General features: G+C 53.3%; 1 protein-coding gene across 9 annotated transcripts in view; it reads right to left on the bottom strand.

Annotated features, from left to right (window-relative positions):
* The window catches only part of DNM2 (dynamin 2), a 93162-nt gene extending 75454 nt beyond the window's left edge, over nt 1-17708 (bottom strand). For 4 of the 9 annotated variants that reach the window (XM_033401093.2, XM_004277368.4, XM_012535843.3 and 1 more), the window contains exon 1: nt 17368-17707. In XM_033401093.2, coding sequence (XP_033256984.1) covers nt 17368-17528 — 161 coding nt within the window. In that variant the 5' untranslated portion in view covers nt 17529-17707. Of the gene's footprint in view, nt 1-17367 lie in introns of all 9 variants that reach the window. The other 5 variants (XM_004277370.4, XM_004277369.4, XM_033401090.2 and 2 more) reach the window with 2 other exon arrangements.
* Nucleotides 17709-17961: the final 253 nt, after the last annotated feature.

Here is a 17961-nt window from a genome sequence, read left to right as displayed (position 1 = left end):
GGGGACGCGGGTTCAAGCCCTGGTCCAGGGAGATACCACACGCCACAGAACAACTAGGCCCGTGCGCCACAACTACTGAGCCTGTGCTCTGGAGCCCACAAGCCACAATTACTGAGCCCGCGTGCCACAACTACTGAAGCCTGTGCACCTAGAGCCCATGCTCCGCAACAAGAGAAGCCACCGCAATGAGAAGCCCGCGCAACGCAATGAAGAGTAGCCCCCGCTCACCGCAACTAGAGAAAGCTCAAGTGCAGCAACAAAGACCCAACACAGCCATAAATAAATAAATGTTTTTTAAAAATGGACAAAGGATTTGAATAGACATTTCTCTGTAGAAGATATACAAATGGACAATAAGCACATGAAAAGCTTACCGTTAGCCATTAGGAAAATAAGAAAAAAAAACAACCCACGATGAGCAAAATACCACTTCACACCCACTAGGAAGCTGAATTCAAAAAGACAGATAATAACAAGTGTTAATGAGGATGTGGAGAAACCAGCACTCTCCTACAATGCTGGTGAGAGCGTAAAATGATGCAGTCACTATGGAAAACTGTCTGGGGGTTTCTCAAGGTTAAACACAAGGATTACCATATGACTCAGCAATTCCACTCCTAGGTACATACCCAGAAGAAATGAATGCATATGCGCCCACAAAACTTTGTCCAAAATGTTCACAGCAGCATTATTCCTAAGAGCCAAAAAGTGGAAACACCCCAAATGTCCATCAGGTGAGGACTGGATAAACATAAGGTGACATAACCATAGAGTGGAATGTTATGCAGCCATAAAAAGGAATGAAGTTCTGATAGATGCTATAGCAAGGATGAACCTTGAACACATTAATGCAAAGTGAAAGCAGCCAGACACAAACAGCTACAGAGCATATGATTTCATTCATACGAAATGTCCAGAGCAGACAAATTCATAGACAGAAAGTAGATGAGCAGCTGCCAGGAGCTGGGGTTGGGGAGTGACTTGACTGCCTAATGGGCACAGTTTCTTTTGGGGACATGAAAATGTTCCGAAATTAGATACTGGTGATCACTGCACAACTCTGAAAACACTAAAATCAGCCGGATAGTACACTTTAAAAGGATGAATTTTATGGTCTGTGAATTATATCTCAGTAAAGATGTCATTTTAGAACAAAAAGCACAAGAGCCACCTATGTACCAACAAGGGGAAAAGTCCATCTTAAAAAGCTTTAAGATAAAAAACTGCTGCTGAGGGACTTCCCTGGTGGTGCAGTGGTTAAGAATCTGCCTGCCAATGCAGGGGACATGGGTTTGATCCCTGGTCTGGGAAGATCCCACATGTCGCAGGGCAACTAAGCCCGTGCGCCACAACTACTGAAGCCCGCGTGCCTAGAGCCTGTGCTCCAAAACAAGAGAAGCCACCGCAATGAGAAGCCTGCGCACCGCAACGAAGAGTAGCCCCCACTCACCGCAACTAGAGAAAGCTCACATGCAGCAACGAAGACCCAGAGCAGCCAAAAAACAAACAAACAAAAGAACTGCTGGGCTTCCCTGGTGGCACAATGGTTAAGAATCTGCCTGCCAATGCAAGGGACATGGGTTCGAGCCCTGACCCGGGAAGATCCCACATGCCGCGGAGCAACTAAGCCCGTGTGCCACAACTACTGAGCCTGCGTTCTAGAGCCTGCAAGCCACAACTGCTGAAGCCTGCGCGCCTAGAGCCCGTGCTCCGCAACAAGAGAGCCATGACAATGAGAAGCCCGCGCACCGCAACGAAGAGCAGCCCCCGCTCGCCACAACTAGCGAAAGCCTGCGTGCAGCAACGAAGACCCAATGCAGCCAAAGATAAAAACGAACAAATAAATTTATTTAAAAAAAAAAAAAAAGAACTTCTGCTGACCCACACAAACCAGTCTAACTCCAAGTGGTGACCAGCTCTGTTTGGCCCCAGCTGAGTAGCAGCTGGGGTCAGAGCTTGGTACCAAACAGGCTCTGCTACCTTTGCTGAGTGGGTCCCACTTCGTGATGGAGACGCAGATGGGTGAGTTTACACCGAAAGGGAGATGGATTTCGAGAGCATCTAATACACGCCAGGCACAGTACAAGGGGCTGGCACACACCTAGGAGCAAGGCCACACCATCAGGGCACTCACCTACTACTGGGTGGTAGGATAATAAACCAAATAAACAGGTAGGACAAGGACGCGGAGTGACAAGTGCTTCCAGGAAAAAATAAGCAGAGCAAGAGGATGGAGTAATAGGGTGGGGACATTTTAGCAGGGTGGCCAGGGAGGGCCTCTTGAGGAAACAATTTGAGCAGAGGCCCAACAGAGACGATACACAAGCCACACGGCTATCTGAGGGAAGGAGCTTTCCAGGCAGAGGTAATAGCACATGCAAAGGTCCTGAGGTTGGACTGTGTCTAACATGTTTGAGGAATAGTGTGGGGCCCTGTGTGGCTGGAACAGAGCAAGAAAGAGAGGAATAGGAGGAGGTGAGGGGAGAGAGGTGATGGGGCAGGGGGAGGAGGGTAAGGATATCATGCAGGGCCTTCTGGGTGATAATGACGACTTTTTTGGCCACACCATGCAGCTTGCAGGATCTCAGTTCCCTGACCAGGGATTGAATCCAGGCCACGGTAGTGAAAGCCCGGAATCCTAACCGCTAGGCCACCAGGTAACTTCCAAGGACTTTAGCCTTTACACTGAGGGAACTAGGAGCCATGTTGGGTTCTGAGCAGAGGAGGGGCACCTTCTTAAAAGGCCCCCTCCCACCACTGTAGGAAGAACTGCCTGGGGTGGAGTGGGGGGAGTGGAGTCAGAAGGTGCAGGACCTAGCAGGAAGTGACTGCAATGGTCCAGGTCAGCACTCATGTTAGAGGGAATAATAACGGTTACAAAAACTAATAGCGGGACTTCCCTGGGGGCGCAGTGGTTAAGAAGCCGCCTTCCAATGGAGGGGACACGGGTTCAAGCCCTGGTCCGGGATGATCCCACATGCCGCGGAGCAATTAAGCCCATGCGCCACAACTACTGAGCCTGCACTCTAGAACCCTCGAGCCACAACTACTGAAGCCCGCGTGCCACAACCACTGAAGCCCGCACACCTAGAGCCCGTGCTCTGCAACAAGAAAAGCCACCGCAATGAAAAGCCCGTGCACCGCAACGAAGAGTAGCCCCCGCTCGCCACAACTAGAGAAAGCCCGCGCACAGCAACAAAGACCCAACGCAGCCAAAAATAAATAAATAAATAAAAAATAAATTTATTTCCAAAAAAAAAACAACTAATAGCAAAGCTCTCCATGTACCAAGGCACAAGTACCATTTTTGCAGAAACCAACAAGCTGATTCTAAAATTTACATGTAAAGGTAAAGAAACTAGACTGGCCAAAACAATTCTGAAAAAGAACAAGGAATTCCCTGGTGGTCCAGTGGTTAGGACTTGGCTCTTTCACTGCTGGGGCCGGGTTCGATCCCTGGTTGGGGAACGAGGATCCCGCAAGACGCGTGGCACAGCCAAATTTTAAAACCTTAATTAATTCAAAATCTCTCAAAATGCATCACAGTTATAAGGCACACAGAAACGTGCAGATAAATATTTATATCAGCATTGATCATAAGCACCCAGAACTGGAGACAACCCAGCATCCGTCAGCATCCTTCAGTGGGTGAACACTTCAACAGCCAGTGATCCAGACACACCATGAAATGCTCCTCAGCAACAAAAAGGATCAAACTATCAAGGCACACAGCCTTGGATGGCTCTCAGAGGTGTTATGCAGAATGAAACAAGCCAGACTCAAAAGGCTGCATGAGTCTGTTTATATGACATTCTGGAAAAGGCAAAACGATAGAATGGAGTGGGGCGGGGCGGGGGGGGGGGCGTGACTGCAAAAGGACACAGGAGATTTTGGAGCGTGATAAGAGTGTTCTATATATTGTTTGTGGTGGTAACTCTTTGTGTGTTCACTATATGTAAATTTTATACCTAGGGTGGGGGAAAAAAACCCACAAAAATGAGCATGCTCTGTGTTCTGATACACTAAGATCTCCAAGAAATACTGTTAAGTGACAACCTCATCGTTCACAACAGGGTGTTAAGCTGGGCAGGAGAGGGAAGTGGATACACACACATTCATATTTGCTTCCATTTGCACTGAGAAACTGGGAGGACGCAGGAGAGGAGCGAGGGTGGTTAGCCATGGCTGTAGAAGTAGGAGGACAGGAAGCAAGCTTCTCTCTCTCCATTCTTCCTGATATTTTTGAACTTGGTTCCATGTTGGACATACTACCTATTCAAACAATTATATTAAAAAGAACACTCGGACTTCCCTGGTGGCACAGTGGTTAAGAATCCACCTGCCAATGTAGGGGACACGGGTTCGATCCCTGGTCCGGGAAGATCCCACATGCCGCGGAGCAACTAAGCCCATGTTCCACTACTACTAAGCCTGTGCTCTAGAGCCTGGAATTCATAACTACTGAGCCCGCACACCCCAACTACTGAGCCCGCATGCTGCAACTACTGAAGCCCACGCACCTAGAGCCCATGCTCCGCAACAAGAGAAGCCACCGTAATGAGAAGCCTGTGCACCGCAACGAAGAGTAGCCCCTGCTCACCACAACTAGAGAAAGCCCACACACATCAACGAAGACCCAACACAGCCAAAAAAAAAAAAAGAATCTTCAACGCTTCCAAGGGATAGTGTACAAAAAGGAGAGAAAAAGTAACTTTGTGGCAAGGAAAGCTGACAGACATGCCATCTCACCCAAAAGATCAAGGTCAACATCATCCACGGGAAGCTTTATTGATATCATGGACCACGGATAAGATGTGAGAAGAGTACCTCATCTTTGTGGTCCTCTTCCCCACAACCCATAGCCCCACTCAAACCATGAGAAAATACCAGATAAACCCAAATTGCGGGACAGTCTATAAAATACCAAGGTCATGAGGGCTTCCCTGGTGGCGCAGTGGTTTAGAGTCCGCCTGCCGATGCAGGGGACACGGGTTCGTGCCCCGGTCCGGGAAGATCCCACATGCCGCGGAGCGGCTGGGCCTGTGAGCCATGGCCGCTGAGCCTGCACATCCGGAGTCTGTGCTCCGCAGCGGGAGAGGCCACAACAGTGAGAGGCCCGCTTACCACAAAAAAAAAAAAAAAAAAAAAAAACCAAGGTCATGAAAAGCAAAGGCTGTGGCGCTGTCATAGCTGGGCGGAAGCTAAGGAGACGGGATGACCCAATGCGATGTGGGATCCTGGATGGGGTCCTGGGACAGAAAAAGGACGTATTGGGGACAACTGCGGAAATGTGAATCAATTCTGGCTTTCATTAATAATGATAATATGCCAAGGTTAATTTCTTAGCTGTGAGAAATACACCACGGCAAGGTAAGAGGTTAACCTTAGGTAAAGACGGGTGAAGAGTATATGCGAGCTCTCTGTGCTATCCCCATAACTTTCCTGTATGTTTACAGCCTGCTTACTTTCTGTAAATCTAAAGTTATGCCAGAATAAAAAATGTCTTAAAGAAACAAAACAAAGGCAAAAACCCCTCAAGACACTAAATAGCAAAGAACTTGGCATGAGGCATGACACATTCCAGCGAGATTTTGGACTATCAAAGATAAGACCTGGGAATTCCCTGGCAGTCCAGTGGTTAGGACTCAGAGCTCTCACTACCAGGGCCTGGGTTCAATCCCTGGTCAGGAACTAAGATCCCGCAAGCTGCACGGCACGGTCAAAAAAAAAGAACACAAAACCAAAACCAAACAAAAAGACAGACTTAATCCTGGCATTTAATGTGGTGGTGGGGGGGGCATTCACACATTAAAAAAATAAAGAAAAAGAATCTGAGAAGAGCTACAAGCTGATGAAGGTGGTCCCAAGCAAAAGGCAAGAAGAACCTCCACCTTACTCTTCCTATAGGAGAGAACTGTATTTTACAGCGAGTAAACAGTCCAAGAACTCTTGTAATTAAAAATCAAGCTAGATGGACCTAGAGACTGTCACACAGAGTGAAGTAAGTCAGAAAGAGAAAAACAAATATCGTATATTAATGCATATATGTGGAATCTAGAAATATAGCACAGATATTTGCAAAGCAGAAATAGAGACAGAGATGTAGAGAACAAATGTATGGATACCAAGGGGGAAGGGGAGGGTGGGAGGAATTGGGAGATTGGGATTGACACATATACACTATTGATACTATGTATAAAATAGATAACTAATGAGAACATACTGTATAGCACTATGTTAACTCTACTTAATGCACCGTGGTGACCTAAATGGGAAGGAAATCCAAAAAGAGGGGATATATGCATATGTATAGCTGATTCATTTTGCTGTACAGCAGAAACTAACACAACATTGTAAAGCAGCTACACTCCAATAAAAATTAATTTAAAAAAAATCAAGCTAGGACATCCTTTTGCCAGGAGCATATTCCAGGTGGGGGCCTCCCCACCTCAGAAAGTGGCCTGCTCTGAGCTTGCTGTCAACCTGTGCCAGGCGGTGCCACCGGGAGATGCCACTAGGGCAGAGGCCGCTGGAGCCGGGCTTCCTCCTGAATGGCTTCCGCCTAGACGAGGGGAAGTGTCGCAAGATGAGGAGACGTGTCAGCCCAAACCACAGGCAGCCTCTCTCAAGCTGAGTGGGCGGCTCACAGCCCCCGGTCACAGGCCCCTGATCTTGACTTATAGATCCCTGGGACTCCATCGCCCCACCAGCCAGAAAAGAACAACTCTGAGGGTATCATCCTCAAAGCCACTGGCTCCCTGGCTGCAGGGCCTGCTGAGGGGCAAGCAGGCTGTGACCCTCCAGAAGGATCCTGGCCATGAGCACAGAAGACAGAGGCCCCGTGGCTGGGACAGTAGGGGCTGTGTCCCCAGCCCACCCCGGGGCTTCCTCCAGGGCTGGCCTGGCTGTGCCAGGGCGTATCACCCGGCAAGCAGACGTAACCCCAGCTGGGACTGTTCCTGCCTGCTGTGCTCGCCTGCTGGCCTGCCAGTCCCTAGAGACTCTTATGGCTGGGAAAACGTGTCATGGGGCAGAGTCTCCAGGGTGCCTCGTCCTCCTCCTCCGTCTGGGCATCAGGGTGTCATCGGGGCCCTGGGCAGCTCTGCTGGCCACCTGTCCACACGCTATGGGTCTGTGATCCAAGCGGGTTCAAGTTTAGGCAAAGGAGGTCTCCCAGAACAAACAGAGCATGGTTCTCCATGCTGTGGCATTTGACTGGAATCCCCCTGGGAGTTTCAAGTTGGTCTGGGGAGGGGTCTGGCACTGGGCATCTCCCCGTGACGGACACTAATGGGCTGCCAGGACTCAGAAGCGATGACCCCAGCAGCTTCCTTTCCTTGGTTCTTGGTCCAAGCAGGCACTTGGGTATCCTCGGGCAGGGGGGTGGGGGTGGGAGGGAAGCTGCCTTCAGACCTCGGGTCCCCGTTGAGAGAGTGTGCCAGCGCCCAGACAGAGTGGCTGCCTGGTACCCAGGCAAGAAGCAAGAGTCGGAAGGGATGGCTCACTGGAAGCTGTGCAGGACCTCAGTCACCTCAGCCCAGGGAGGGGGCCCTGCTCGGCCCCATCTCACAGCCAGGAAGCCGGTCCAGAGAGACAGCCATGCCTGGCCGGCCCCGAGGTCTTAGCCTGTTACTGTTATTACCCTGTGCCCAAAGGGCAAATCACAGCCCTCCCCATAAAAAGGATACACTTGCTTCTGTCCCCCCTGGAGCACCCCAAAACCCTCTTCTATTCTCAGTCCCACACAACCCAGGTGGGCTATGAGCCCCTAAAGGCAAGTCACAGGGCTGTCCGCTGGTCCCCTTCTCAGTGGACATCTGTGCAGTGAAATTAATCCAAGTTTGGTCTTAAGGTACCTTCACGGAACAAATATGCGTGCTCCTACCCTGTGCCAGAATGGCAAGGAACGCTCGAAGATCCCTGCCCTTGTGGACCTGCCGTCCGCGGGGTGGGGAGAAAACAACACACAAAACAGTTTCCGGTCCTAAGATGAGCTCTGAAGAAAACACATCTAGGCACGCAGTCTGAGTGCCAGGGCCCTGTGTGAACCAGGGTAGGTCAGGGACGGCCTCTCAGAGGGGTGAGGTTTGAGCAGGGACCCAAGGAGAGAGGGGCAGGGTGTGGAGAACTCTGGACAAAGAGGAGATGTGGAGGAAGGAAGAGAAAGGCCCCGAGTAGGCGTGAGTCTGGGGGGTTCAGGGGCGGCCAGGAGGCTGTGTGGCCGGCGGGATGAGCTTGGGGGGCAGTGGGAGCAGGCGAGGGCGGGGGTGTTGGGGGGCCAGTGGAGGACTTGGACTTTTAGCCCAAGTGTGGGGGCCGCAGAGCGTGGTGGGCAGAAGAGGGACATGCCCAGACTCAGGTGTTCACAGGTACCCTGTGGACACTGTGGGCGGTGGGGGAGGCAGGGCGGGTGCCAGGGGACCAGGGCAGAGGCAGCTGCACTGGTCCAGGTCGTGGAAGGGGTCGGGACGGGTGAAGCGTGGCGAGGACACGCTGATGTGGGAGCCCTGGGATGGACTCTTTGGCCAATCCCAAGTCCACTCATTCAACCCAGGTGAACAGCTGCCAGGCAGCATCCTGGCCTCCACACCCAGGGAGGGGAGGGCCACACACCCAGTGCTGGCCATCCATCTCCCCATGTCCTCCTCTGTGTAGACACGTGTTCTACACAGGTGTCCCATGTCCACGTGCAAATCCTGGGAGCGGGTGACTAGACACAGCCTGAGCATCCATCACCAACAAGAGGCTGGTGAACAAACAAAGGTGGCTTTGCACCATGGAGTACTATGCAGCCGTGACAACAAGAAAGCACCCTGTGTAACAGGCCATGAGCCTCGAGCCGGGGCCCACAGCCAGGCAGGATGGGCACAAAGGTCCTCGTGTAGCAGTCACCTACCTGCTTCCAGGCAGCTGCTGCCTGTCCTCGTCTAGACAGAAAGACCTACTGCCTCCTCCAAGAAGCATTCCCTGACCACCATTCCCACCCCAAGGCTCCCTATGGGGCCGCCGTCTCCCACATGCCTCCACTCCCTTCTCACTGGAAAGTACCTCCTCAGAGAAGGACCTCTAGGGCCTCTCAGGTAGAGTGAACAAGTGAGTAAGGATGGGGCTCAGAGCCTCACCCCCACCGCCTGCCCCATTTCTGCCCCTCAACTGCCTCATCTGTAAAATGGGGCCAAGCTGAGGGGACGTACAGACAGCACTCAGTGCCTAGCACATGGTGAGTACGTCAAGGGCATGGAAAGTCCATTCAGTGTGACAGGAAGACCAGACCCGCCCCCCAATCGCCACCAGAGGAGGCAACTCGAGCAGCTGAGCCGTGGCACCGGGCACCCCAATGGGCACTGCAAAAATCCCCACAAGGGCTTCACTTATTCCTCAACACCCGGCTTTGTTCCAGAAACTTCTGAGGTACAAATGCAGTGCAGAGGGAGGGAAAACTGGACCCTGTGAAGTTGGAGCCAAGGGGAAAAGGGAGGCTGGAAAATCCAACGGAGCCAGGGGTGAGGATGCTACTTCAGGTACAGGCCAGCAGGCCTGGGGGAAGGGGGCCACCCATGAAGGCCGAGGCTCTGGGTTCAAGTCTGGCCACTTGGGCAAACCTCTGTGACTCAGTTTCCTCGTCAGTAGACGGAGATCAAGCACTGGCCTCGAAGTAGGTGAGGCGCCTTGTACCCAGGTCCCAGCATGGATCCTGGCAAGCAGCACGTGAGACAGCACTGTCCTTTCTCACTGGGACAGCCGCAGTGACTCCTGCTGGCCCCCCACCTCCATTCTTACCGCTCTGGGAGGGTCAGGAAGCTCCAAGCAGCAGTTACAAACATTTCGACGAAGCAGGACCCCTAGGATGTGCTGCGTGGTTGGAAAACAAGTTTCTGAACAATATAAACAGGGTAGTCCCAGTTCTGGAAAGAAGATGTACCCCCAAAAGAAGCAACCCCGAATAGTGCTGTGTATTTTCTATAGGTACCAGCGTGTCCATATGTACGTAAACACGAGAGGGCTCTGACAGGATATATGCCAAACTGACAATGGTGCTTCCACATGGAGCTGGAAGGAAGGGACAGGGTGGGCAATGTATCCTTCCTCATCTGTCATGGTTTCCCTTTTTCGGAGAACTCAGTTTTCAGTGTTCTACTTATATAATTAAAATTAGGGGGCTTCCCTGGTGGCGCCGTGGTTGAGAGTCCGCCTGCCGATGCAAGGGACACGGGTTCGTGCCCCGGTCGGGAAGATCCCACATGCCACGGAGCGGCTGGGCCCGTGAGCCATGGCCGCTGAGCCTGCGCGTCCGGAGCCTGTGCTCCGCAATGGGAGAGGCCACAGCAGTGAGAGGCCTGCGTACCGCAAAAAAAAAAAAAAAAAACACAAACAAAAACTTAGGAAAAATAGGCATCTGACAGGCAGTTTCCTGACCCCCATGGGCCCAGTGGTCTTGCCTTCGACTCAGGTCCCTTTCCATATCTGAAGGGGGCACCTGTGGAGCCCTCTGCCTGGGACACCCTTCTCTGGGGTCTGCAAGGGGCTGGCTCCATTGCAGGCCCGCCCTGACCACCCCGTCTGAAGCAGCCCCTGCCCAGCCACTCTCTCACTCTCCCCATCGTTTTCACTGCACTTCTCCATCTTCAGAGTGTCACTGCTCATTTAACCATTCTGCTGACCTCTGTCCATCTCAGTCCCCGCTGGGTCCCCAGCACCCGGCATGCTGTCAGACACAGAGTTAACCTCAAGGATCCGGAAAGCCAGAAATCGCTCCATCCGTCACCTCGGCCCCAGCCCCAGATACAAGCACCGTAGTGTCCACTACTGACCTGACAGCCAAAAGCCATGGCCACACCTTCCCAACCCCACTATCCCCGGGCAGTGGGCTCTGGAGGAGACAGGCCCGGCTCAGGGCCCGCTCCTGCCCTCCTCCCTATGTGACTTCAAGCCAGTCCACCTCTGAGGCCTCAGTTTCCCTACCTGTGAAGCAGGGATGCTAAGGGCAGTATCTGCCCCCAAGGACGGCTGGGACCATGTGGTCAGATTTTAGACATAAGTCCCTGGGGCACGACACACAGTGACTCTCCACAAACATCAGCTCTTACTGTGTTATAAACATCCAGCAGCAGGTGAAACCGAAAGGGCCACCCAGCTCCCTGTTCAAGGTGAGGGTGACTCCAAAGGGGAAAATCCCCAGCATCTAGCAGGGACCTCACTGCCAATACTAACAGGAACCCCAATGTACCTGGAAGCAGGAGCCTTTTCTCTCTAGTGCCATTTTGCCTCGGAGGCAGGGTAATTTTTTTCTTTATTCGGATTGGGGCTAATGGACTATAAATATCTCATTATTGGCTTGCATTTTTCCAAGCTCTAACAATAAGGGCTTAATTACAGTATGCGGTTGGCAACCCCAGTAAATTAAGGGTTAGCCGACGTCCCCATTTCTTTCTGCAGCTGAGGGGCCTGTAATTTCGGCATTTTCATTCAAATCGGGCAAAAGCTTGGCAGATGTGGCTCTGAACCAAATGCAAACACTGGAGAGACACAGGGTTCCATGCCATGCCCAGCGTTTTCTGCCCGCACTACCTTTGAAAACTCCAAATCTGGAACTGTCCACGAGGCCATCCTCTGCCCTCACCCACAATGAACTGGACTTTTTACCAGAGGATTTCAATCCGTGTACCTAGCAAGGGCCATTATCCCCAGACAAATAACTCTGAAAAGCATTTGGGCAGCCCAGAGCTGAGCTCTGGAGAAATCTGTCTTCCTGGTTATAAACATAATCCCCAAATGAGCCAAAACGAATAAAGACTTATGTGGGGAGACAACCCACATGTGGGGTTCGAAGCTGTACATTTTTCCAGGCTTTTTACTATGAAAATACAACTGTTTGGAATAAGATGGGCTCACACGTCCATTTGGTCTGGGCCCTAACAGGTCTTGCACAGGCTTTCTGGGTCATTCAATTCTCTTCTAGATCACTCTGAGTAGTTATTTCGTAGTTGGTTGTCTGGACACATTGTCTAGTCAATTCGATAGACTTGGGCCTTTTTTGCTCCCAATTTCCCACCATCATATGCTGAATGAGCATTAAAAAACTCTCATGGCCAGTCACCATTCCCACTGAGAAACAGCAGGAACGGGCTCCCACAAGCATTTCAGGACCTGGTTCACCAGCTGGTTCCAGCTGCATCCCCAGAGCTCAAAGTACACTGACAGGTGCTCAATGAGTGTCTGTGCTAAAATGAGGCGTTACTTATATTAACAATCATGAATTCCTTTTCTTTAAGGAAAGAGAAATTAACAACTGATCTTCAGAGTCCTGACCCAGGGCTATACAAAATGCACAGGTCTAATGTTTCACAAGGATTAGCTCATTCGAATGCTCAGCCCGCTCCCAGGAGAGAGGAACCATCATGAACCCCGCTTTCCAGACAAAGAAACTGAGGCCCAAGAAGTGAGGTCATTCAGCTGATGGATGCCACCTTCCCACAGGTGCCTCTGGACTCTGCCTGCTCCGGCTGGCCTGGGTACTACAGATCACACAGGCAAAGGCCCTTCGGCTTTGCCTGAAACGAAGGACCATGGAAACAGCAGCTGTCATTTGAACACCGAAGAGCTGTTAAGGGACAAACCAGCCCAAAGAGCAAGCCATGTGCCCACCCCTCAGTCTGGCAGGGACGTGAGCCAACGGTCATCTGACACGCATTCATCCAGTACCCACTGTGTGCCCCGCAGCGGCCCCATGATACAGCTACGTCTCCCTGCAGGGACCCATCACCCGAGACCAAATGGAAACGCAGCTGGAAACGGTAGAGTCCGTGGGTAGCTGCTTCTTGTCAAAAGAAAAATGGCACCGGGCCCTACATGTGCTCACAGCCACTACTCACTGAGAGCGCCAAGGCGGAGCTGCACATCAAAGGCAAGAGCCCTCAGCTTGCCCAGAACCAGATCCAGAAGGATCACAACAGTGCCACCAGCAGCTCTCCCTCTACCCAGGGCCCTCCCTGGCCTCCAAGTCTCCACGTGGCCTGCACCCTGCCCCACCCCAGTACCCCCCTCACCTCACCTCCCCCCACTCACCCACTATACCGTGTTCCAGGCACACTCCCACCTCAGGGCCTTTGCCCTGGCTGTTCCCACAGCCTGGGACGCTCTTCCCACAGATCTCCACAGGTCCTCCCTCACCTCCTTAAGTCTCTGTTCAAATGTCACCTTCCCATGGAGGCCTTCCCTGACCCTCCTTTTAAACCTATAACCTCCCCCTGCCCTCTCCATAATCTCTTTTTTTTCCATAAAACGGTTATCTTCTACCTTGTTTCTTCTTTATCTGCGTCCTGCTGGAAGGTCAGCTCCCCCAGGGCAGGGGCTTTGGTATCTTGCTCAGGGCTGTGTCTGCAGCCCTAGAACAGAACCGGGCACAGAGTGAACATGCTCAGAAAACACTTTTCAGTGAACGAATGAAAAATGCATGACCTTTTACCTTTTAAGTGCTTTTTCACACCAGACACTCTTCCGAGACTCATTTAATCCTCACTCCACCCTCAATGCCCTAAGAGGTGAAACACACCCAACCTGGTGGCCTGAATGGGGCCCATGAGGAGGTAATGTTAAGAGCCCCATTTCCCAGCCGGGGAAACTGAGGCTCGGAAGACAAAGACTGACAGGATCAAGTCCAAGACTGGGAGACTCCAAGCTGGAGGCCTCAACCTCTGCCTCCCCTTCCTGCTCTTTTCCCAAGGGAATATTTCTACAGCCCTTCCCTTTGCCAGACCCTGAGGCTGAATGACAAGGGTCACCAGGGAGCCACATCCTCCCCTCTCTCTAGGGCCACAGGTCTATCTGCTGGTACAGGGCAGGACAAGCCCTGGGCCTTAACCTTAAAGGTTTCCGGGGCCAGGAGGCTCCGGACAAATATGAAATGGGCCTGGGCAAGCACTAGGGAGTAGTGGGGACTCTGGCAGCTCAAGGGGCCACTCCTAGTCTGATGGGGCAGCCAGTGGCTGCTGCTTCTGAGACCCAGGCAGTTGGTGCCAGGCACAGGCCCAGGGAGGCCAGAATACGATGATTATAACAGCAGCAGCCACGGGTACAGGGTCCATGCACTCAACACACGTTAGCTCACCCTGTCCTGCAGAGAGGGCCTAGTAATCACCCCATTTTACGGAAAAGGAATCGGGCCATAGTCACACAGCCAAACATGCTAGAGCCAGACCTAGGGCCCAGAGCCTGTGCTCTACACCACTAAACCCTAAACATCTTTGGGGTTTTTGCTAGCATGACCAAAATCTGATTTTGATGCAAAATCTCACTTTTAAATGTTGACAGCTAATTAAAAACAAAACATTTTAGGGCTCCCCTGGTGGCGCAGTGGTTAAGAATCTGCCTGTCAACGTAGGGGACACAGGTTCGAGCCCTGGTCCGGGAAGATCCCACATGCCGCAGAGCAACTAAGCCCGTGCGCCACAACTACTGAGCCTGCACTCTAGATCCCATGAGCCACAACTACTGAAGCCTGCGCGTCACAACTACAGAAGCCCGCGCGCCTAGAGCCCGTGCTCTGCAACTAGAGAAGCCACTGCAGTGAGAAGCCCGCGCACGGCAAGGAAGAGTAGCCCCCGCTCGCCGCAACTAGAGAAAGCCCGCGTGCAGCAACGAAGACCCAACGCAGCCAAAAATAATAAAATAAATAAATTTATAAAAAACAAAACAAAACATTTTAAACTCCATGCTGGTGAAAAAAAAGACGGAGCAAGCAGGCTTCGGCCCCCGTGGCCATGGACCTGCAACCCCTGGTACGGGGCTGGGCTATCTGGGCTATTCTCACTCTCGGATCAAGTTCTTAGAAAAGCCACAAGGAGGAGGCAAGGAAACAGAGCAGCCCGTGCTGCCCCCAAGGCACAGAGCTTGATATGCTCTCCTGTTTGTTCCTTGAAACCAGCCGGGAAACCCTCTGTGGGTCCAGGGCGCAAGGGAGGAAAAGGGTCTTCAGCTGCAGCACAGTTCAGCCAAAGTCACAAAAAGAAGCAGGCAGTGGGACTCAAAGCGAGGCCTGCCTGCCATCCCCCTATGGCAGGGCTTTGTAGCTGAGAAGCCTTACCCACACTCCAGAAATAAAAAGAAGTTGGCTCCTGTCTGAGCACCCCATACCCAAAGAGAGGCCTTTTTACAGCTTTGGCTCTCGGGCCCTGAATTAATGCGCTTAACGACCGACGTCACGCTGCAGGCTCTAGGAGGAGGTCGTCACAGGAGCCAGCTCAATAGCAGTTGGCCGTTGCCAGATGCCAGGGTGGGTGGGAGGGAAAGGTGAAGGGCAGGGGGCCCGAGAAGAGGTGGGGATGGGAGAGAGACCCGGGGTCTCCAACCCAGAGCCCTCAATCCCTCACTGAACAACCTCGAGCAAGAATGCACAGCTCTCTGAGCCTCAGTTTTCTGCTCTAGAAAATGGGATCACAGCAGTGCCAGTCTCATAAGGCTTAAATGAAGTCCAGTGTGTAACTGCAGAACACTTTTAATTCTTACTAGCCTTTGTTGTCGATACGTAAGGAACCAGCCTGGGGAGTAACAGCCCCATCCAAGTACACCTACTGTGTGCCAGGCACCATGCTAAGTGAGCACTTTCAACACACCATGTCACTGCATCCTTGCAACAGTCTTGTTGAGGGTCCATCGCCCCATTTTTCAGAAGGGAAACTAAGGCTCAAAGAGGTCAAACAATCTGTGCGAGGTCACAAGGCAGGTGAAATGGACAGAGCTTTACAGACGCTCACCGGAAGCCTGGGCAGACGGGAATATGGCCAAGCAGGGGGCCCACAGCCCAGCCCGAGGCTCAACCCAGGCCGCGCTGATCCCAAGTACACACCTTTCCGCCACAGTAGACAGAGGGCATTGAGCCAGAGACAAAGCAGCAAAGGAGGAAATTCGTGCTGCTGGGAGCAAAACCCCAGGCCTCTGGGAAGGCAGGGGCGGGGCTGGGTGCCCAGCTGGGCTCCACTGAGTGCCAGCCTGGTGGCCTTGGGCAAATAGCAAGTCTTTTCTGAGCTGAACCAAGAAACAACTCAGCTTGGGGCCTGCTGGATGAACATTATCTCTTAACATTGATAACAACAATAATAATAATGATGACTATGACGTTATTATTTGGCAGCCACAGTCACAAATGGAGTCCTTCCCAGAATGCAGAAGTGGCCACCCATCTGGGAGGCAGAAGGACAAGAGGTGGGGGAAGGGAGAGGGGAGAACCAACCGCCCTCAGTGGCCACAGGGTCCATTCGCATCCATTAGCTTCCTGAATCCTGGAAACAGCCCAGAGAGTGGAATTTGTCCACTGGACAGATGGGCAATCTGAGGCTTCTCAGGGCTGCCTAGGGAAGGCTGTATACCAGCTCTTGCCGCCACAACCTGATCAGGCAAGAAGTTCCTTCCCAGGATCCAAGGAGGGCCCCCAATTTTCAGGCTTTAGCTTGGGGTTTGGACCCTATGTTCCAGGGCCCCGGAGGCACCCTGACATGGGCCAGGAGAGACTCCTGGAGGAAGTTCCCCCTGGGGTCCTACTTCCAATAGAAAGGAGTTCAGGTCTCATCCTTCAGCTCCCTTCTCCTCTGCTTGCTCCCACCACCCCCTGCCACAGAGGTGACGGCTAGGGCACTGACAGGCAGATTAGGAGAAGGACAGACACCAGGACAGACAGACAAAAGGGTCCACTTGGAAGAGAGGAGCCAGCGTTCACCAGGCACCAAGTTGAAGAGTCAGCCCAGGAGAGCCAGACAACAGGGTCTCCTAGGTCCAGCCAGCCAGTCAGACAGACAGCAGAGGCCAGCTGGGTAACCCAACAGAGGAATAGCTAAGTGTTAAAGTCTGGGAAGGGCACGGATGGGCAACCAGACAGGACAGGTCATTCTGGATAGCTAGCCAGGCAGCAGGGGGCTGCCCTGCGGTACTGGACAGATGGATAGCCAAATGGTGGCGGCGGGGAAACCTATCCAGGACAGAGAGACAGCCAACCAGACGACAGAAACTGCTCCAGATAAATGAACAGCCAGCCAGACCGCAGGGATCGGCCCAATAGATATCTAGGTGACAGGTTTCGGACAGAGAAGGGGAACCTATCCCTGACCCACAGACAACCAGATGGCATAATTCACCCACTACAGCCGGGGGCCAGAGAGTCGGCGGGGGTTCACCGCACCTCCTGGCCCACGCCCCCCAGCCCCGGCAGGGAGCCCTCCGCCCAGGGCGTCCCACAGGGCCCGCCTCCCTGTCCCCGTCCCCGTCGCGGGCACGCAAGCGCCGCAGTTACGCCGGCGGCGCAGGACGCGCCATTCCCGGTCCGCCCTCCGCGCCCTAGGCCGCCGCCTGCCCGCTGTCGCCGCCCCGCTCGCTCACCGGCCCACGAAGTTCTCGAGCACCGAGCTCTTGCCGGCGCTCTGGCCGCCCACCACGGCGATCTGCGGCAGGTCCAGGTGGCAGCTCTGGCCGATGGAGCTGAAGGCATCCTGCAGCTTGTTGACCAGCGGGATCAGCTCTTCCATCCCGCGGTTGCCCATGGCGCCGGCGGCCCCGGCCCGAGAGCCCAGCGCTCCCCGCCCGCCCCTGGCCCTCGACGATGCGGCCCCGCGGCGTCCGCGGCCGTTGCTCCCCGCCCGCCCGGGCCTCGGCGCGACGCCCGCTCCCGGCTCGGCCTCACGGTCGCCGCCTCATCCGGTTCTCAGGCAACACCCGACCCAAGCGACCTCCCGCCCGGGCCCTGGGGCTGCACCCAAAGCTCTCGCGCCACCCCCGATTGGTCGGCTGCGCTGTCACTCGTGCACACAAGCCAATGAAAGCGAAGCACGGGCCTACGGCCAAATGAGTCTTCCCCCTGGGGACCTTCTCTCGGACTCATTGGACGAAAGAACTGTCGCTATTGTGCTAGAAGCCAATAGCGGCGGGAAGCGAGTTATCCAGGCCCGGAGGCGGTGTTTCGGGAAAAGGCATTTT

Source organism: Orcinus orca, chromosome 3 (assembly GCF_937001465.1).
Source record: "Orcinus orca chromosome 3, mOrcOrc1.1, whole genome shotgun sequence".
Taxonomy (NCBI): domain Eukaryota; kingdom Metazoa; phylum Chordata; class Mammalia; order Artiodactyla; family Delphinidae; genus Orcinus; species Orcinus orca.
Note: the sequence above shows the minus strand (reverse complement) of the source record. Positions and strands in the feature narration are given on the sequence as shown.